Source organism: Pipra filicauda, unplaced genomic scaffold, assembly GCF_003945595.2.
Source record: "Pipra filicauda isolate LSUMZ 115617 unplaced genomic scaffold, ASM394559v2 scaffold22_size4397567_pilon, whole genome shotgun sequence".
Classification (NCBI taxonomy): Eukaryota; Metazoa; Chordata; class Aves; order Passeriformes; family Pipridae; genus Pipra; species Pipra filicauda.
The window spans coordinates 2,680,474-2,702,880 of NW_024104343.1; the positions used below are offsets into that span (position 1 = coordinate 2,680,474).

At 38.1% G+C, this 22,407-nt stretch overlaps 1 protein-coding gene across 4 annotated transcripts in view; it reads right to left on the reverse strand.

The window, feature by feature from the left end:
- The window catches only part of FNIP2 (folliculin interacting protein 2), a 49,943-nt gene that overhangs the window by 10,112 nt on the left and 17,424 nt on the right, over nucleotides 1-22,407 (reverse strand). For 2 of the 4 annotated variants that reach the window (XM_027739523.2, XM_027739520.2), the window contains exons 2-15: nucleotides 18,088-18,214; nucleotides 15,982-16,116; nucleotides 14,844-14,944; nucleotides 14,690-14,761; nucleotides 13,999-14,099; nucleotides 13,721-13,810; nucleotides 12,490-12,561; nucleotides 11,744-11,873; nucleotides 8,157-8,358; nucleotides 7,494-7,582; nucleotides 6,503-6,649; nucleotides 6,202-6,371; nucleotides 1,713-3,030; nucleotides 760-916 (exon numbers count right to left, since the gene is read on the reverse strand). In XM_027739523.2, coding sequence (XP_027595324.2) covers nucleotides 760-916; nucleotides 1,713-3,030; nucleotides 6,202-6,371; nucleotides 6,503-6,649; nucleotides 7,494-7,582; nucleotides 8,157-8,358; nucleotides 11,744-11,873; nucleotides 12,490-12,561; nucleotides 13,721-13,810; nucleotides 13,999-14,099; nucleotides 14,690-14,761; nucleotides 14,844-14,944; nucleotides 15,982-16,116; nucleotides 18,088-18,214 — 2,911 coding nt within the window. The remainder of the gene's footprint in view (nucleotides 1-759; nucleotides 917-1,712; nucleotides 3,031-6,201; nucleotides 6,372-6,502; nucleotides 6,650-7,493; nucleotides 7,583-8,156; nucleotides 8,359-11,743; nucleotides 11,874-12,489; nucleotides 12,562-13,720; nucleotides 13,811-13,998; nucleotides 14,100-14,689; nucleotides 14,762-14,843; nucleotides 14,945-15,981; nucleotides 16,117-18,087; nucleotides 18,215-22,407) is intronic. The other 2 variants (XM_027739522.2, XM_027739521.2) reach the window with 1 other exon arrangement.

The window sequence follows — 22,407 nt, forward strand, 5'->3', positions numbered from 1 at the left end:
GCTCATAGTCAACTTGTCATCCACCAGTGAAGAGACACAGCATCATATAAGACCAATCTGATGTTGTTTCAAGAAGTTAGTTACATACACACACATCACTGTTTTGGATATTACATGCAGTCATGCCAGCAGGATGATTCTTAATTGCTATAGAGAAGCTGCAGACAACTACTAGATAAGCATTTTAAATTGCATATTGAGGTCAGACAGTTATTTCAGTGAAAGGTTAGTTATAAATTCTGTAGTTTAGGAGTACCTACAGTAGAGTAAGAACATGGTAAAGTTCTTATCCACAGACAATTACTTTCCATAGTAAGTCATTTCTATTACAGTCTAGTATCATACAGGCCTCAACAAGACTTTATCTCCCTTGCAACACATGCCACTAAAGTGGCAGAATATGATGTTTCAACTTGCGTATCATTTTTCTGAAATACAGATAATTCTGTCTGCTATTGTGACTGAAAAGAGAAGCAGTTTGAGAGTTTTTTTCTTGTCACTTCAAGTTGCAAACAATCTTCCTTGTGTTTATCTTTGAAGAGAAGCCTTAAGAGAGTATAAAGGAAAGCACACAATTCTTGTGTGAACAGGCTTTGCATATAATGAATTACGGGCTTACATCTTTCAAGAAGGAAGACATGGCAGGTGTGGCTGTTCAGAACAGGTAAGCAAAAAAGAAACCTATTGAAATAATCTGCTTCTGCTGATCTCAGTAATATCACAACTCCAGCTATGACTCAGAACAGTACTTTAACTCACGTGCATCGCATGAAGTAGATCTGCTAGTAGACACTGCTTGAGTTTTTCATCATTATTTATTCCGTGCAGCACTAGATCAGGTATATATGTATGACAGTAACCACCCAGAAGTGATCTTCCAAAGTTTTTCACACATTGACTGCTGATGGTATTTGACCTGAAATACAGAAATGCAAAGCAGGTAAGATTCTTGCTCCACAAACTGCATTCAGATTTTACAGGAACACAAAGTTAGGTTTATCGACCTGCTTCTACTGCAAATATTAATCAACAACTGTACTCAAAGTACATGTAAATGTTCACACCAGTAAACATTTACTGGTGCTCTTCAAAACAAGAATTTGAAAAGCTTAAATTTAACAATGTACTGATTCCTTCAAATTCAAAAATAAGCAAATTTACATGCATTAGAGCTTGTGGTATGTATGAGCTCCCTGTTCTGCACCTAAAAAATTTGCTAAATTTGAATCTTCTCCAATTCTCATGCTTAAGGTCTAGAAACCTACCTTAAGCATCAAGTTCCACGTGCACTTATAATGCCCAAAAGTTTTCAAATAGGATGTCTGTATTTATTCCAAATCTGTCTTTGACTTGTCAATTATGTCAAATCTAAACAATTATCCGTTTAAGTAAAGCTTTCCTTGTCCTCAGATGTTCTCTCTACATGTCTACATTAAATGTTACAGGCAGTTTTTATATAAAAAGTCTGACCACTTTTTGTTAGACATTTGAACTATACCTTTGTCACAAAACTTCTTTAAACCTGCTGTCTCTGTTTTCTTTTTGCCCAATCTGTTTACAAGATTTCTAACCACATCAGTGTCTGTTACTGATTTGTTTGCAAGGAACTTAGTCAAGACTCCAGAAGATTTCAGACTTGAAACTCTGAAAAACTCTAAAGTAACAAGAGCTTTGAACTTAATTTAGTTCTAAATTAAATCAGACTACTTTACCTTGGTAAAGGAAGTTCCACTTCCGCAAATTCTTCAAGTCGTTTGCTGACATTATCACAATGCACTTCATCAGGGATACAACAGTCACCTTCTTCATCACTGGCTCCGAGAGCACTGTCTGAACTCTCATTCCTTGGAATGTCCCCTTCAACTCTGAAGGAGGTTTTCCTTCCAGCATCCCCATAGGGGACATCTTTAGCACCTACTTTAGGGGAATCCTGTTTGACAGCAGAATCTGCTTCTACGCAGTCAGAGGAATAGTTCTGTAAGTTGCCAGAGCATAAAGTTCTATTTTCTTTATTGTTTGGCAGTTTTACAGTTTCTGTGTTATCCGTGGGCAAAAGCAGTTCACTTGATATGGCATTCTTTAAATTCATTTCAGTTCCTTTACTTTCCATATGTTGGCTAAGCGTACTCTCCTTCTCCTCACACGGTGGGATTTGGGCATAACAAACATTATGTTTACTGAAGGGTATAAAGGCAGCTTCACAACTGTCTTCTTGATTCTGAGAGGCATCCATAGCCAGACTTGTGGAACTTGAGGCACAATGTATCACCTCTGTATTTTTTCTGAATGCCTTCAGATTTTCTTCCATTTCTCTTCTACAAGTTTCTAAGTCAGACTCTGGTGATGCAGAACTTCCAATCTGAAATGTGACCTTTTCTAAGTGGGAACTCCTGTGGCCAGACCTTTCAGGACAAGGTAAGGCAGATGACCTACTAGAAAACTGATTTTCTGCTTTTCTCTCATTCTGGTTCTTGTTCTTCTTTACATCCATTAAATCCTCTAATTTAGATAACTCTTCAGAGTGATAGGATACTATGCCTGTGTCAGCGACGGTTCTTTTCCTACCATCAGCTGCTCCTTTACAGAAACTGCTAGTTAGACAGTCCACAGATGCTTCGGAGCTCTGACTGGCCTTTCCTATTGCTTCCTTCTTTTCTTTTGAAGAGATCGGGACAGCATGAGTGCTTTCTGGGTCATGCACCCACTCTACAGTACTGTTGTTCTTACTTCCATCATTCTTTGGAGGTAGGATTGGAGGCACAAGAGCAGGTTCATTTTTAACAGTGACAACCACATAATCAGACTCCTCTACCTCTCCCTTTTCTAGTGCAGTTGTTATCTTACTTCCATTTAGCACTTGTTCTCCTTCTCCAGCCGACTCGCTCCACGTCAGCTGATTTTCCTGCAGCTCAGAGCACCGAATGAAGTAAGTTAGAACATAGAGCAAGCGCTGCACCAACTCCTTGCGTTTTCCAACAATAACAGTTCGAGTTAATCTAACCGGAGAGCCTATGGCACCGTAGAGATCACCTACACAGGAAAGCAAAAATTTCATTTTAACATAACCTTCACTGGTCAAATTCAATACATTTTGAAACAGCATTTACTATGGACACAAATCAGACAATTCATTTCTTTCACAGTAAATTCATAACAGTTTAAAAGAATAAAGAAAGACAAAAAAGTCCCCTACTGCTTCTTACACCTGGCTTTTGTCTGGAAGTGTTTTGGTGTTTTCCGTGAGGAATTAGCTGCTATTGCTCATTTTCTTTCTGTTCAAAGCCACTAAGTTTTTTATTCACACAATGCTTACAAGGTATTATCACTTAGAAACTGACACAAGAGGGGGTGAAGAGGAAAGTAGACCCAGAAAAACTCCAAAGCAAGCTGTACTATTTTCTATTTTTCTACTTATTTTCTTTCACATCAAAGTGACTTTTTTCTGTTAAACACAGGTATTTTTACAGAGAAAATCTAAGTTACATTTTTCAGGACTAAGAAATCGAAAAAAGGATTAAATATTAGCTTTATAAATAAGGTTCAGGAAAAAGAGGCCTTATTGAGCAAGGCTTGTGGTATGGACTTGGAGTCAACCTCACTAACGTGAGCATTTATCTGTGGCAGGGGGCAGTGGAGAACTAGAAAATTTTACTACCTAAAGTACAACTGTAATATGAAAGGTAGGCACTACAACATAATCTGAGTGTCCCCCTACTCATTTATTAGATCGTTTATCCTGAAGAACTGCTTTTTTAACACAACTTAGGTCATACATATCCTACTTTCAACATATTTGTTTGGGAGAGTGGTAGCTATCTTCCAGTTGCTTATAATCATCTATCGGCTACAGAGTTTCTACTCCAAAGTTCTGGGAAAGTAAACATAGCTAGCCAATAAGGCAATGTTCACATGCTCTCTCAAAGATGGACCAACTCAAGAAGTGTTTATTACCAGGTTGAGTTAACCCTGTTGTCTTCACCTGACACCCATTAGAAAATACCAACTAACTTGTCTTTGCTTAACCAAACTGTGACTGATCTCACCAGCACATGGCAGACAGCCAGCAAAAGCTCAGTTTTCTTCAGCCACCTTAATTGTTGAAAGCAGACTTCTCTGCCTTGAGACTTTATCAGCTACCTGCTAATCTACTGGATTGCTTTAGGTGCTAAATCCTTACTCTGAGCGGCTCAAACTCTGTTCTGGATGGAGTTGCCATCAGGATTTTGTATGACACCTCAAGAAGCAACATTATATTAAAAGTTATAATCAGAGCTTCAGAAAAGTTTCTACCAAGGGCAAGGGGGCCTCTGGTTTCAATATGAGGACACTAACACAGCAAAAAACCTCCAAGCATATTTATGCTCAGCCTCCTCCTCTCTATACAGAACATAAAAGGAATAAAGCTTCTGACTCCATTCCTACAAAACAAGGATCAATGAGACAGTAATTCCATGGCTCTCACTGTCTCCCCTGCCAAGATCTGCCATTTCTCATGATTTCAGTGATGCACCGGAGAGGCTGCTGTGTAGTGGCATCGGTGGTGCCATCTTTCCTCAATTAGGAACAACACTGCGACCAATCTCATAGCCTAACATGCCAGCAAATTCATTTCTCAGTAACCAAAAGTGGGCGTTAAACTACTCAATTAACCTCGAAGCCTGGTAGGCCACAAGAACAAGCAATTTGGAAAGGAAACGGGAAGATATTGCTTTACTTTTGAGTTGAGCACAGTTGCTATGGAAATCAGATTCAGACTTCATGTTAATTTGCACAATTGCTTTTTATATAAAACCATTACTAATAAGACAGCATAAAAAGTCAAAATTGTGATCTTCAAAACATAGTAATACTTGTTCTTAACATATTATATTGAAGCTGATGCTTAAGAGACAGTATGTCTTCCTGACAATGGGATTTACAGTTTTATCAGTATGTAACTCTAATTGATACATAATATGTAATGACAATAGAGGTCTGAAGGTGGAAAGACAAGTGGAAAATCCCTTCCTTAATAAAACGTCATTTCCATTTTAAATACTAGACACATGACTTTTTGTTTTTCCTCCCTCTTCCTAAAGAAGGAGACCAGCAGAGGGCAACATCTTACTTTCGTGATCGGTTTTTGCAACCACTTAATAATGGCTTTTTGGGCTTTATAAAAATGAAACAAAACCAGAAAGCATTTTGAGTTCAGGCACCAAGAACTTGTCAGGGCAGAAAAAGCCCAGATTCTTGACTAGTCACCAGTGGTCGCTCCTGGGAGCAACCATAAGCTCAGCAGCAGCTCCGTCCTCAACACCATGAACACACTTCTAATTTCTCCTTCCGTCTAAACTCTGCACAATGTTTAAAAGACATCCTAAGCCAGGAAACAATTCTACTACAACTATATGGCCAAGGCAGCAATTATTAGTTTCATAACAGTTGCTGAGAATAACGAGTATAATTGAAACAATTAGCAAGAAACACAACCAGTAGCACAGTGTAAAAGTCACATTATTGCTTTAGTGTGCACATGTGTTATCCTACATAGCAATACAGTGTATCAGTTAAAGTGAAGGCTGACCTGATATCACTCACATCTCCTGCCAAGAAGGAGGACTTTTCCAGGATTTACCACTGGCAGAATTATTCTCTCAGCTTTCACTCACCTACTCATCTGACATCAGTTGTTTAGTCCTCTGTATCGAGACAACTTATAAGCTATAAATTATTTGTCAGAGAATAGCTTGAGGTATGGGGCATAATAAAAAAATCTTGGACCAAGTCCACTCATGTAACTGTGAATGGAGGTATTGTCACTTGCCAGACTTCTGATTTGTTGTCTTGCTGTCTATCCTACTCTGTGAGAGAGATAAAACGAAGTAGAACCAGGGCAGCTGCAACTACAAAGGGCCTCCAAGACCAGATAACTCCCCTCAATCCAGTCTATTCCCTCTTGTTTTTTCCCAAACTGCTCAGACTGTTCACAGCAGTTGCACCGTCTTAATACTTCTATACCAAATTACTTAACCAGACAGTGTAAAAGAGGATGACAACAAAAAATAAAGAATAAAAAGCAGGCTATGCAAACAGGCCTCCAAACACTCTGATTAACCAGGCAAAATGTGACCTGGATCACGAGTGGCTCCTATCTAAAAGGAGCAGATGCAGGAAGGTGATAGTTATAGAGAAGTCTGAAGCTTTCCATTTCCTACTGACCAAGCTGTGCCCAGAGAGGGTTATACGGGTGGGATTTTGCCAGCATGTTCACAGACTGTGATGTGCGCTTCTCAGAGAAGGCCTTGATGGGAGGATGGTCAACTGGCATTACTGTTGGGACCCAAGCCAGATGATATGTCAGCACTGCGGTCAACAAAGCAGCAAAGAACCTAGGAAAAAAAAGAATATGTCCAAAGTAACACCAACAAAAGAATATCCCATTAAGTGCTTTAACATACCCACATGCACTGTGAAGAACACAAGTTTTTTTTTTAAGAAAAAAGCATTGGGAGAAGCTTACTGATTTTTGTTGATCTGTTCTATCAGAAACGTAAATTCTTTAAGAAAACGCTGGCATAGCTGGTTCTTTTCCAGGGTACTGGACATCATATTAAGCCACACAGGCTCTGCAATCCTTGGAACAGAATACAGGTTCCAGATGGTAACTCTGCTCAAAGAAAATCCCCAAAAAGTAAGTGTTAACATGCACATTTCAATCTTGCAAATAATTACAAGTAGTCCCTTTCCTCTTCTATTGTCCACTGATTTTTATTTATTTTTGCAAGATTGAGGAGACTAAACAAACTGGAAGAGTTTTTACTAGTGTCCAGAACACTAGTCTGTTTAATTCAGAGTATCAGTAATCTAGTGTCTTCACATGAATTACATATTTGGCTTCCCTTTCTTGCATTACTGTGCGTATTTGATTCAGAGAAACCATACAGAAATAATTTTGAGGGGAAAAAGGACCCATTCTATTCATTGCAGGGATTTGATTCTACATCCCAGATATTACAGAAACTTCATCCCACTAAAGCCTTCTCTCTCTCTTTAGCCAACTTTCTTAGCCTCTGACCATTCCTTCCTTCCTTTCTTAGGTACAGAAAAGAGAGCCTTTGATCGCATCTTTCTTGCCAGTTACATTGTTCAGCATCTATGGCTAGGAACAGACAACTCCTCTGTCTGAACACAAAATCGATCCACTTGACTATACAGGTATCAGCAGAAGTCAACTCTTGATGAGATCTTATAGAATTTAACTGACAGTTCCAGGAACACATGATTGCAACAGAACTACTTTTAGTCTCATTAGGAAAACGGCTGAGCTGGTTTTGCTAAAGTTTTTTGAAAGCATTTACCCAATACCCAATGCAGAAAATTCATTCACGTTAACTTCAAGACTGTCTAAAATACAAGACCTTGCATTCAGTTGCTTATAACTGCAAGTGACAAATATCTTTTGAGGGGCATGAAAAGAGCTTTCCTTGTAATTCAGAATTCCATCAACTCACCTGAATTCTCCCAGGGCATCCATGACACGGCTGATATAAACCTGCACTCTCTGGCTGGATTCTGCTATTTTTCTACATGAGATCATGGCCTTGATTAAGAGTTAAAGACACAAAACAGCTTCTTAAAGGATTCGCATTCTTCATCTTTTTAAGCTTCATTAACATGTCAAAACAACTAAGTTCTAGCCCCAGTCCTATACAGCCCCTCTTGACAGCAACAGCTGCCAACCTCCCTCCACCTCGTGAGGGACCAATCCCTAATACTGGGCAAGGGGAGAGAAGAGGACATTTCTGAGAGACCGAGAGGAAGACAGCAACAAATATTTTGTGTCTCTCTTTTAGAAACTGCATGAAAGGATAGAATATCATCATTTCCACAGTCTCCAGGGAGTCAAAAACCTCATAGCGATACATGGTGAAAAAGAAAGAAAAGCCACCCATAGCATAAAACTCTCCATTCTAATTCTGTCTAGAAAAGAAACCGCACCCCTTTCAGCAAATGTTGAATTCCTACACTGGGCTCAGGCTCAAGACCGCATGTGTAAGGAGGGAGGCAAGCTTGAAACCACGCACCTTCTCCCACTCTTCATCTATCAGATTCTAGAATACTTCATTCTGATTGACACTTATTTTTCCACATTATGCCAAATTAGTATTCTGTACCTTTTCTATTGCATATTTCAGCTTGTTCATGTGAGATTCAAAAAGAGGAAAGTGAGAAAAAAAGAAATCCTGGAAGTTTCTCTGTGCTTCTTCTTTTTCAGGCAGAGAAAAGATTATGCTGATTGCAATTTTTTTCCTCCGAACCATCGCAGGATTGGAGCTGCAGTTTTCATCAGCCATACTAAACATTTCTTCAGTGGACCTGTAAGGCAGATTTGTTAGGACAGTTACTTACACACTGAGAGATAATTCATCTTCTATCCATACCTCTCTATACAGTACAAGGTCTCCTCTGACTGACTATATAAGGCTTTGCTGTCACAGTCTCTGAACAGAGGATACTCAACATTTCGATGCACAAGACCCATTCTTGTTCAAATAGGAGGAAGACAATCCCCAGAGAGGCCTGGTGTGAACAGTTTTCCTCTGAAACAGAGTTACTACAAATTCCCTCCTGGATTTATCTTTGAGGGAGATAAAGAAAAGGGAATGGAGATACCTCACACAAAATCATTACCAAAAAAGGTTAAAGGTAACTCCAGAGCTCTGAACTGCATCTACCACTCAAGTTCCTATCTAGGTGCTCAGCAGTATGCCCATGATGCTCTTGAATCTGTAGTGTTCCTCATGAGAGAAGTTGGGAAACATGCTACCTATACTGTTCTGGCATCTTAAGATGGATGTTTGCACTTAACGATGCAAAATAAAACTTTCTATTTTAACTGAAGACAGAGTGTCATCATTCAGTAATTACCGTGGAAACACAAATTTAATGCCTACCAATACATATGTGCCCAGCTCAAAGTTGGGTAGGCTTCAGCTTAAATTATTTGTTTTCTATTAAAATCTTTAAAACAAAAAGGAAAAAAACCAGACAAACCCAACAACAACAAAAAAACCCAAACAAAAACCCAAACAAAACAAAGAAATGAACAAAAAAAACCAGTGGCTATTTTACAACCATTATTATTTCCCCAAATTCTGTTTATTTCCTTGACAGTTCTGCCACATTCCCTTCAACAACCATGTCTCTCTTCAATATTACACCTGTGTTACTACTAGGATCAATACCGCTCAATATTTTGATTATCAGCCTGGCCTGTGGATCAAAACACACCTTCAGTGAGTTTGCAGATGATGTTAGATAGAGGAAAAATGGTCAATAAACTGGAGGGCACTGTCCAGAGAGGCTGTGGAATCTCCATTCTTGGAGATTTTCAAAGACTCAAACAGACAAGATCCACTGCCACCTGATATAAATTCCAAGCACAGGCAACTGATTTTGATGATATCCACAAGTCTCAGCCCACCATAAGTTTTACTGTGATTATACAAAACCCTGTTCTTCCATAAATACTTGCATTGCAGTGCTAGATATTGATACTCTGGGTTTACAATATTATTATTTTTTCTTGCTTGAAGCATCCTGATCAATTTCATCTATATACACAAATAAGTAAAACAGTATGGACAGAACATCTTTTGGTAGGAACTTTAACTGAAAAATGGGTTTTAATCTACTGAGAACTTATAGAGGGGGACAGGGTAAGAAAGACAAGAAAGTCACAAGAAAGACATTCAGAGCAACAGCTCATGTGGAAATAGCTTGATTATGGAGTTTCTTCATAAGGTAAGACTGCAATACCAGTGAGTGGTAATTAAAAGCTTGAAATCTTTTCATATCAGAATTACCTTGAAATGGAGTCTGTGGTATTTATAGACCACTATGAAGCAATTAACAAAAGGAAAGACTCAGAGCTAAGCATTCATTCTACGTCCATTCTAAAAATAAGTGGTTTATAGTTTAATTGGTTTTACAAACTTAAATATATAAAAGTTTCTCATCACAGAGGTATGAGTCCATGAATACAGGAAAAAACATACAATAAAAGCCCAGCAAAAAACAGCTTGTGGGAAAACAGAGTTCAAGACAAAAACATAACCTCATTTGAACTTCAGGAACTTGCATGCAGAGACAGAAATTCCCAAGGAAGTTGGGAAACGGTGGACAGTCAGCATCTATGAAACATCACAAGCTTTTGTACTGCTTCCCAGGAACAGAAATTGAAGAACTTAAGTCTGTGAGAAAAGCCTTTTCAACAAAGCTACTTAATCTAGTTTGCTTGCCAATTGACTATGAGGAGTTCCAGGAGGCATCTCATTTTCTTTGAGCTATTAGCCTAAAACATCAGTGACAGTGATTGTAGAATCTTGGCTGTGCAAAATGGAAGTGCAAACTGTGGCACTGAAGTATTCAACCAGAAGCCTACTATTTCTTTAGCAAGTAATCAGAAAACAAGTATCTGAAGAGGCTTTTTGGCTTAGAAAAAAATCACTGTCTAGAGCTACTCCTCAATTGGGAAAATAATGTCCTGTTTCCAATATCTTTCCCCAGCACAAGTTCTCCAGCGTGGAAGAAAAAAACCTACTCCCTACACTGAACAAGCAGCCCAAAGAGGCTACTTTCCTCTAAACAATTTGTAACTTTCAGACATTTTGAGGAAGTTTAGATTTGTGAAACTTTGGCTATTCCTTAAACTGGGCTCAAATTGTCCCATCTACCCTAAGTGTTTTAATTTTTTTACATGGACTGCTCTCAGGCTTATTTCTTTAGGCAAGTAGACTAAGAAGTACTTCAATTTACTGAAAGCAAAATGTTTACTAGCTTGATCTCAAATGCAAGCGTGATTTAGGAAGCATGACTGCTATATTAGCATCATGGCACGATTCTTCATGTTAAAAATGATTCACTAAGAATATCCAGGAAAAAGCTGCAAGTGTTGACACTAGGGAAAAAAGTCTTTTAAAAAAGAGTTTCATTTTAATTTTCAGTGACTTCATACTTTAATTGGCAGATTTTAAGCTTCCCTTAACTGAAAACAGTGAAAAGGGAAAGAGGCTGAAGAGCAGGAATTTCTTGTGGCTCTCCACTAATTCCATGCTGTCTCTGGATACAGGTAGATGAGCAGAGTGAGAAGATAGTCAAGAACCATTTGATATTTTGCAACTGACAAGGGAAGAATTTGCTTATTAGCTATGCAAAGTCTGCTGCATTCCATGCTTTGTTATGCCACTGAGCTACAAGAGCTAGTAAAATTCCAAAACAGAAGCCTAGCCTTTTCATTACAGCTTTTTTTTTCTTCCTGTTTTGGCAGAAGTCACACCAGGAACATCCTGTACCAGCCAAGAGAGTCGTCACAGGCTATTACTCCAAAATTTCAGTAACTGCTCACTAGTCAGACTTCATTATAGTATAATGTAATTATGGCAGCAGAGCCGTTACAGTCCCTTTCATCTCAACAGGATGCTCTGCTCATTCAGAAACAGTTTAGTATGTTTTTCAGACTATGGCTTCAGACACAGACTATATACTAATAAAAATATTTCAAATTGGACTTTGAAGTTCATATTCACCCAAAACTTAATCTTTCTTTAAATTGGCAATCTTATGTAACATGCAGAGGAGACAGACTAAGTCGAAAGCATTTAATAATAGGATTTGTCCTTTTAAAGAAAAGAGGCTTAAGCTCTATTTATCTTAAATTACTGCCAAACAGCTTTTGTAAAAAGAAAGGTGTGGCACTCACCACCTTGGAATAATTCCATTCTCTAAACTGGTTGTCTGACTTCGGAGCCAGCGACGTTGGTAGCTGCTAGAAGATGATGATGAAGAGCTTGGAGATGGAAAAGGAGTAACCAGAAGACTGCTCAGAGATGCTATGAAGAAAGCAGGAAACCCCACAGATAATGAATTACAAAGAGTGCTGGTTAAATATTTTTCTTCATACTCTAACTGGGAACAATTTCTCACAAATATTGCTCTTGCTTGCTGATCTTTTTCACACAACTCACTTGCAACAGGAGAGACAATTATTTTAAATAAATCTCGCTGCCTGAGGACATTCTTTTGTTATAAAGTCAGAGATCTTCCCTACTAGAACACACTAAAATTTATCTTATTGTCATTAAAAGCAATCTGTCCCAAGAGGGGTTGCCCTTCTATTATAATGGACAGGACTTCTGGTCTTCTGACACCCTTTTCTTATTCAGTGCAAGAAAAAGCTTCTCTTCACTTGCTCTAGTAAAGCCTCAAACCAGTTCTTCCTCCAAATGAGAAACTGGTTAAGGACCCAGAACACGGCAGCTGTAAACAAAGAATAGAATTACAAATATTCTTGCATTAAGGCTTGGGGCAAATGCAGAAGGAAAACCACCTAGCAGATCAAAACCATTGTGGTTTACAGGTCATAAGGTGCCTATTTTTCAGGTGAATCACTGCACTGAAGAATTGTAACATAATTACAAAAACATGCAAACAAGAGACAGCAGATACCTGACCGAGCAATGCCACTGTCTCTGTCCTCATTTTGTCCTCTGCTAGGCATATCGACAGGTGTGCTGTGTGCTAAAACAAACAGATAGATCAATAGAAAATATTACATAACTCATCATACTGTTTGTCAGCATTTAAAAAAATGTTTACGTTTAAAGGTCATACAGGAACAGTATTACATCCTTTACTCTTACTGCAAATCAGCAGTATGGTGTGAACAGAGGCGGCAGCAAACAGTATACCTATACTGAGTATCATGTTACTAGAGGAAGGTTATTTGCCCCAATGCAAATGTAAAAACATCTCTAAGGAGCTTAAGAATACAAATACATTATTTGCATTATCAGAAATCGGATATGCTTTGAAAGTGAGGGCTCGTGGTAAGCTCACCTGTCACTCTTGACAAATTTTTTTGAGTGTGCAAAATTGTCATTTAACACAGGTTAACTTCATAGTGAAATAGTCAAATACAAGGTCCATTAAAAGCTTCTGTTTCGCTCCCCAAGCAGAGATTTACTGTCCTCAAAGCCTCACAGTAAGAAACATTCAGCCTATGTCATGTTACATTGAAGTGTTAGTAGTGCAGAGTCACTCAAATCGTAGAGCATGCAAGATCTGCAAAGGCTGTGAAGAAACTGCATTGGTATTTCAGTTCGTATTTTTGCAGTTAAGAGAAGTAATGGGGCCTAAGATCTACCCACCTGCATGGGTCATCATTATGCCTGTAAAAGTAGACTTTATGCAGCTTAAAGTTTTGAGAATTAAAGAAATTGATATTGTTAAAGAAGAAAACCTTAGGACCTCCTAGATTTAGCTCAAAAATTAAATTTTGAATGTATGCCATCAAATTAAAAAAAAAGGTAGCAAGAGGCAAGAGAAGAAAAAGTTGTACACCAGCAAGACACCTGCACGCTAGCAAGAAACCAGCAATAAGCCAGGAAACATAAGTTCTCTAAGAAATATAAGGGCTAATTTATTATTAAAAACACTGCATAAAAATATATTTAAAATTAAACATAGTACTCAGAAAATAAATATGGACCAAAACCAATCAATTTAGTCATTTTTTTTGAAGAAAGATTTTTTAAGTATATGCCAGATACTTCTGTTGTCACTATTTTAGCCCTCTGTTTCTAGAGAGGAATCATGTATGTCCTGCAAAGATACAGAAGGAACTGGATTTGTGTGTGCAAATGGATGGATCACACTGTGGCTGGCATTCCACACAAACCTGCAAAGAAAGAAGCACTGCGGATGAGCCGGAGGGGACCTCCTTCAGACACACCCTGTAGCAGTTTGCTGCTACACAGTTGTAACACACCTAGGAAACAAAAGCAATGTAGAAAAACACAAAAAACAAACAAAAAAAAGGGCAAAAAAAAAAAGTTAAAAAAAATTACAAAAAAAGTAAAAAACACAAGGAGGTGATGTACTGGGGAAAAAAACTTAAAACTTAACGAACAGATGGCCTTATGTTGTCAGAAAGACATAGAACCTGGAAATATTTACCTAAATTACTTCCACTGCGACAGGTTCCCAAACCATTCTGATTTGAGCTCAGTTTTCCCAGGCTGGGATCTTGGTTGATGTATTCAAAGCTATCTTGCAAGCTAAAACGGGGGAAAAGAATGCGATCAATAGGCATTGATATTAGCTTAAGAATAAGGTTCATTTTATAAATAAAGAAGGCTGAACACGAACTTGACAATCAAATTCAAGGACAAGTACGTTTCTGAAACTGGAATGAAACAGGCATTTATTCCTTATATACGCTTCTTCTTTAAATTATTAGAAGTTTCTTTATGTCACATTTGGGATTCAGTTTATTCACATTTGCCCATTTTGGGGATGAGGAAAAAAACAGAACAGATGAGAAACAGTGGATTTGTTGAAGGAAACAGAAGTGGAGTATAAGGAAACAACAAACGTACCTTCCTCACATTTCTGATAGCAGGAAGATATAGAGGCTTTGATTGTTCAAAGCACCTAACCTCTCAACTTTACTGCATGCCCTGGACAAATTAAGAAGCAGAAATTTGCAGAGATTTTTCTTTATTAAAAGCTTGGGTAGCCTGACTAGGATCTATTAACAGAATCCTTCTCCACAGCTGCCACTCCTAATTCTTTTCTAGGACTACAAAAGGAGAAAGACAGACAGACAACTGCATTGGACACAGAAGAAAAAAAAAAATCTTCTTACTTATTGTTGCTTCCACTGAAGCTTCCTACCCTGGCTGAGAAGACTTTACTTATCATCAGCTGTGGGGGAGAGCTGAAAGGATAAACAGTCATTTCAGTGAATCATCAATTCCAAGTGCCTGACAAGAGAGTGCATCACAGAAAAGGACACTCACCGTATGTAGTGAATTTTCAAGGTGGAGCCTTTGTAACTCATTGCCACTGAGCCAAACATCATTTCTCCCAGCATATTGACATCAGAGGCTGGCCTGGTGTACTACACAGACAAGATGAGAAGAGCAAAGTCAAAAATAACTTGGCATATTATTTCAATTTAATATAGTGTCATAGTGCTACATTTTGAATGGAGAGTAAGATCAGTGTGGTTTTAACACACTGAATGCAAGGATAAGCAAGGACAGCCAGAAGATGTATTCCGTTTTGCTCACTAGATGGGCATTATTACCCTTGTTCCAGGGGGACCTCCAAAGGCAAGAAAGAGGAAAAAAGATCTACTGCATTTCCAAAGAAATAGCTGTGTCCAGCAACATTCCCATATAGCAGAGTGTTTGATGAAACCTGCAGGTGTTAACAGGACTTGGATTCTGTGGTTTGGATCCCCAAACAAACTACTTCCTTGTCCAAATTAGTATATTCTCCTTCCCTGCCCTTATAGAAAGCTTCTTGGAAACATTTTTATTGGAAAATAGTTTGTGATTATACTTAGTAAGGCAGTCTTCAGACCAATTGCTTATTTTGTTTCAAAGACTGATCATCAATAGCAAATATGAAGAGAAGTTTGTTAATTCTGAGGGAAATCACTTACCTTCCAGTTAAATATATTTTTTCCCACCTTAATCTATACATGCTGCAAATTACGTTTTTCTAGCTAAAATGCTAATGCTTTTAGTGAGAAACAGCCGGAGTACCTAAAAATTAGCTCTCTTAAAAAACAGACTAAAGGGACTCTTAATTTACTCTTTCAACAGCTTCTTCAGAACTAACCTGAAGCATAGGTAGACAAAAACAGAGAACAGTACAGTGGTTCTTATGACATTGACAAAATGTTATTAGATTTTACATTAGATTTCACAGCTCCTTCAAAAATAAGACCGAGATAGACCAAAAGGTAAAGATGCACCCACGTGTTTTTATTCTACACCACTTCAAGGATAGGACAGATATTTCAAGGTTCAGATTAACTTATAATACAACAGAAGTGTAAGTCATTCAATGTATGTAAGTGAATGCTTTTATAAACTAACTTCTTCAGTAAAGTGAATAAATAAAAGCAACAAAAGTAATGAATATTACCTGATACTTCGGTATCTGTTCTTTGATATTCTGTATACAACTTATTGTGGGACTGTGGGAAGAAATATTGTTGTTCCCATTGCTTGCCTGGCAGTTCTTGGCACAAGTCTTTACAGAAGCCTCATCTGCCATTTTCTATGTCAAAACAGAACAGTATGATAAAAACTATTAAAGTCAATATAAGAACTCCCATCTCTAAACGTACCATGGCATGAATTTTCTTAAAACCACAGGAAAACAAAAGAAATTAAAAACCACAAATTTATTTGGTCTTATATCAGTTTTAAAATATTTTATAAAATGCCAGCATCAGAGCAAGTGAAGAACTATCATCACATTTACAGTGGCAGATAGGTTTCATAGTATCACACACAGTCTGAGTAATTAGCCAGTTTCATGGAAAGATCATTCCCGAGAGTTATGAATTACTCTTTGTAACATTTACCAAAGTTTATGTAAACAAAATCTCAGCTTATGGGTTGCTTACAAACCAATTCTTGTAATCATTTGCACAATTAATCACTCAAATTGCACATAACTTTTGCTTCTCAAATGATTAACAGATTTCTTAAAGAGAAGAACAACCAACAGAAACAAGGCGTGAATAATGCATCATTTGGTAGAATTAACAGGTTAAAGGCAAACAATGTATTTGAATATTCAATGTAAATAAGCTTTACTGTATTTCAGGAAAATGCATGAATGCACAGTATACCCACACCTTCTTGATTTCAGTTTAAACAGGACTCAGTTTGAGAGAAGTCTGCCTCAATTTTAAACGAATCAAGTTTTAGGCTTGCTGTTTGATAATATATCAAACAAACGACCAGACACTCAAAATCACTTTTAACATCTATGTGTTTGCACTGCATTCTAAGTGCTTTAGCTGTTTTAAAAGGGTACCTAGTTTAGTGTCTAGCTAAAAAAGAGATTATAGTCTGTATCACGTGTTATGAGAGTGGCTATAATCCATTTTATGTCAGTGTTGCATGGAGTTTCTGATTGGATACATTTTAGTAAACTTTTAGCTTAAAGTATTCAAGTAAGTGGAATAGTCTGAATATTTAAATGAAGCCAGAAATATATTTCTTCTTCCCATGCTGTGTTTAGAGATACAAAGTAATGACCTTGATTTTAGGGGGGGAAGAGGGGGGAAGCAAGATTAACAGACCAGTCTGACCCATTTACCCTCTTAAGTAGATGATCAGACATCAGCTGATGATGCTCACCAGTCTTACTGATTCAGCACAATGGCATATTTACAGTGTGACTGAAACAGAGATTGTCGCTTTTTAAGCATCTTGGTAAGTAATTTCTACAAGTCACGACTATTCTTATATAGCTTATACAGCTATATATATAGTTCTACAATAAACCATAGTAGTCTAATAAGATGAAGCTGTTAGTTCTAAAAAAACTTCAAAACAAAAATTTGAAATAATTCAATATAAAAGAGAAACATGGAGGTAGTAAGAAAAAAAACAAGCAAAACTACAACAAAACAGGAAACACTATTGGTTTAGTTACCTTAAAATCACTTAAGTTTGCTGAAAGCATTACTCCACAATTTGTGTGCCTGGAGAGCAGCAAAAAGAACTTGCATCTTGACAGCATTTGCTCTTGCTTCTACGTGTGTCACCAAAACTTACATGGCCATGTATCACCATGTGTCATTCTTCACAATATGGCATAGTTAGCCAGGGGAGTTGTTTTAATTCATATAAAGACAACAACTTGACTAATCCAAAACACCAAAGGAAGAAAAGCACCTTCAGACATGTGGTAGACATTACTGGAACAAGGGGACTGCACAGCCAGGGCTAACAACAAAAAGCAAACCCAGTCAACATTAAAAAGGCTCAAGAAATACTCAGTTTAAAGGAGTATAGATTTCTTTGCCAGAAAAGCAAATCAGGTCTAAGTTGTTAAGTTTCAATAACGCATTTATATCATAAATACCAAATACCAGATATGTTCACAGGCTTTTTGGAATCTAACACACTCTTGTTGCAGCTATCACAGAATAGCAAAAGATAAAGCAAAGATCACAAGATTAACAAGTTGACACTGTCCTATTAGGACAACAGGAAAATTAACATTTCATACCTGAACCACAGTTTCATCAATTTTGCGGACTGCTTTGGAATCAAATAAGACCTGTCTGCCTCTCCTCTCACAGTCCTGGTAAACTATCAGGCGGATTTCATTCAAGTCAAACTCCGAAGAGGACCAGCTACGGATTAGAAACATAAGATGTTAAAATAGTGTGCTTACTTCGCAGGTTCATTTAAGTGAAGAAACAGGTATTATGCAAATACAACTTTTACTCAGCATTTACAGGATCCAGGGTGCAATCATTTAACTCCAACCAAAAAGGAACTCCAAAGGAGTATCTAAACCCAGTGTCACTGCTGACCCAAAGGCAGGAACAGCCACACCAATTTTCATCCAATCTTTTTTCAAAATTTTGCAGAAAGAGAACACAAAACTTTGTCTCAGCAATCTGCCTCAGGGCTTAACTACTCCTAAATTTCTTTGTACACAGCCTGGATCATCCTTATTGTAAGGTAGGTGTACTGTTTTGTCCAATACCCTTAGTGGCAATAAAATACAATGGGTTACTCTTCTCTCTAGCACAGTGTTTCAAAAGCACAAGGTTTACACCCTCCCACATCCTTCTCTAAACAACAAAAAGTCAATTCATTTTGGTCTATTCCTGACAATATCATTTAAGATTTTCTCTAAGTTTAAGTCTTGCAACTGAAGGACAAGGTTTATGTTGTTCCATTATTTTCCCCCTTTTTCTGAGACATTTCAGGGTTTACTGAGCAGCCATAGATTACTGAGACTTGATCTCCAACTACAATGAAATTCATTTCGTATATGAAATCAAGATACCACAGAGATTCAACCTGAAGAAAACAACTACCTCAAGCCAGAATCTGCCCATTCCTCAGAGATACAACATGGTACACAACTTGGCTCATTGCACTACGGCAAGAGGCTGAGGAGCACAACTGCAGCATGGCTGCAATGACAAGAAACCTTATTTACCAATACAAAGGGAGTCAGTCTGCACATCAGAGCATGGAGGTTTGCTTGGTCTCAGCTTCAGCGACAGAAAATGCTTTTCATGTTATGTAGCTTACAAGCTAAAATTAATGGAAAAAACCTACTACTGCATAAAGCAGTGCCACACAGCACTGATGTTCAGCCATATTGCCTCATTCCTGACCTCGATGAACTACACTGAAGGGGTAAGAGTACAACTGTTATTCATAGTTTTTGGTTTAACAGACTTCGGTCAAGGCCACACTGATCTTCCCCCCAAACGGAAGTTTCATTTAGGAATTTTGCCAAACCGTGCCTACAGAAAAGGAAGGCAGAGAATTGAGAAGAGCATAAAACCCCTATACAGTTGAAACACTAGAATTTCTGAAGCTATTTCTTTTTATTACTTGCTCTGTTAACATCCATAAGTGAGGTAAACACTTTCAAATACTGCTAGAGTCAGTAAGGTAACTGTGGATAACTGCTTTAGGAGCACACACAGACTTTTAAATTTAAAATCATTTTAAGTAAAGGCAGCCTAATTTCCTCTTTGTGCTCTTTCTTGGTAGCTAAAAAGAGAAATAAGCGTAAATAGGCATCCTTTTCAAACCTGAAAGACCTCATTCTGGAAGGTTTCATCCTACTTTCAAATATCTTGAGACAGAATAAGCCAGATACCCATTGCCACTGTAAGGTCCTCTGATACGAGTGTGCTATATGTACATAATATGCAAGGTTCCAGTACACTTCAAAGCCAGATTATGGAATGCTGCTAAAGGCTGTTTTGCCATCCACAGCGAGGAAACTTCTTGCTGTGTTTGTAACATGTTGCCTCCAAAACTGCCAGGAGTGCCAGGCAGATTTCTTTTCAAGTTTTCCCTTTCAAACAGAGTTACAGCATTAAGTTCACCTGCACGAGATCAGACCTGATACCATTGTTGATAGTTGCCCAACAAAGATCCTACACACCTCACATATACAGAGAGCTGCAACTACACCATCTGTTTTAGAAATCTGTTACTAGTTTCTCAGCCCACTGCCTCTGCAACGCTATTACAAAATCCAGTTATGCAGAATGCACGAGAAGTCAGAGCCATGAGTACACTTCATTCTAGCCTGCCACACGAATCTGATGCTCTTCAGCTATCTACTTACATGCTTTCTGCAACAGGTGACCTCAGGTAACTATTCTGCTTTCTTAAAAAGGCTACAGGTCTCCTTTTAACTACTAAGAAAAGGTATATCTCTATGGCCTTAGTTAAAATTCTATGCAAGAGCAAAGCCTTATTTATCTCCAGGATTAGCACAGCAGCATCAATATTTCAGACTACAGGACTGCAAGTCTAAAATGAGAAAGACTCATTTTAGACAGACTGAGCCAATCCGGCCCTGCATCTGCCCACCGATGCAGGGTTGCATGCAGGTTGGGTTGGGTTGCATGAATTCCGGTTTCCTTCCCTCACTGTGCACTAAAGCAAACTTCATGTTGTTTGTGCAGTGCCAACTTCTGTATAAGATTTTATGCTGAAGTAGAAGCCAATTCAACAGCCTGCTGAGGTGCCTTTTCCACACAGCATGCTAGAACTAAAGACTGCTGCAATCTGTCGTAACTACAAACAGATTCTCTAGTACCAGACAGCAACAAGCTAAGTTACATAAAATCTATCATACAGAGCTTTATCTGACTAATAGATCAAATCTAGGGAAGTAACTTCCGCTAATGCTTCTTACAGTACTAACCAAATATCAACCTTATGTTTTAATGAACTCTTTGCTTTCAGGCTGTAAATTACCCAGAACAGAGATGCGGTTCCTGCAGCAGTCCTACCCATTACAGAAGAGTTCCATCCTACTAAAACCTCATTTGGTAACATCAAGCATATCTATAGGCAATTCATACAGGCATATAAGTCCATGTAGTCTCATTACTTCCACGTGGAATCTAGCACCAGGCCCAAGACTAGTCAGATGACTGGGATGTTTATCCCTGTCACAAAAGCTGATGAGCAGACTCCTTACAGTACTTCCACCCTTTATTGTTTAAGCCAGTTTATATAACATAGAGCCCCCAAAACAGGGACAGCAGGAATATTCAATCATCTCCTAAAAGCACAGCGTTGAAGAACACAGACAGTACACAGATTCTTTGGTCCGCTCTATTTTCACATATATAAAAACCAAACCACAAACCATTACTTTCTTATCTCTGTATCAGCTTCCTGCTTATTTAGATACGCAAGGTCCTGCATATTCCTAAAAATGAGCTGAATTAATTAATTTGAGCTTGTGCAGATGTTCACGTTTCAGGTTAAATGTGGCTATTCTGACTGAACGTGTTTTCTTATTTGACCACAAAAATTAAAAGCCTCATATAACCTTTTGCCCCTTTCTGTAACTATATGACCCTTCCTGTTACTCATGTCTGCTCTGGCAATTCTTGGACCCTTCTGTAAACTGAATTCCCTGCAGCAAGAAAAGTGTGTCCAAGCATCTGAAAGTGGATCAGAAACATAGTTGGAAAAAGGAAGGAAGAAGTAGAAAGCAATGGAATCGCCACCTCTTAGTAGCAGCATGACCTACACTCACTTTGTCCATGGAACTATACACCTTTGGGAAAGGGCAGAAAGAAAACGTTCCCTATGCATTCCAAATAAGTATCGAGGCTAGTTAGAATGTTAATTGAGTTTTCTTGTTCCCAAGTCAGTTCTCTGCTGCTTATTGAGCTAACTGACACCCTAAGGGGAACCAGTTCCAAAAGGACTGGAAAGGGGGAAAAGGACAAAACCATGATGCCAGAAATCAAAGGAAGAAGTGTCAGTGTAATTACCTCCTTTGACGTCATCGGCTTGGCTTATCTAGCTCACCTTCAGACTGTATCTTTCCTGTATGTAGAAGATGCTAGAACTAATAAACATAATTTTCAACTCAAAATAAATAAATAAAATCAAGCTGTCTGTGTTCATACAACAGGAGAACCAAGTCTACTAAAGATACTGAAATACTATGGATTTTTTTTTTATTTTTCAAAAGAAAGCCACAAGTTTGGAACAACTTACAGATAGCCTGAAAAGTTTTCTCCCCAGATTCCATATTAAGCTTAAACATGCTTTACTTCCTCTTAAACTGGTATATAAACTACTTTCCTTTGGCTTGTTCAACATTTCTTCAACTATATATATACATTGAGACATGGAGGTAAGGAAATCTCTCTTAGGGGAATGCAGACTTGTTTGTTTCTGGAAAAAAGCCACAAAAATTCTGCCTCATTCTGCCCTGAATCAGTACTTTCAGTTAATATAGATCTCCAAAGCCTGATTTTTACACAGAAAGCTTTTGCTTCACCTTCATAATAATCAGCATTCATGCATGCAATAA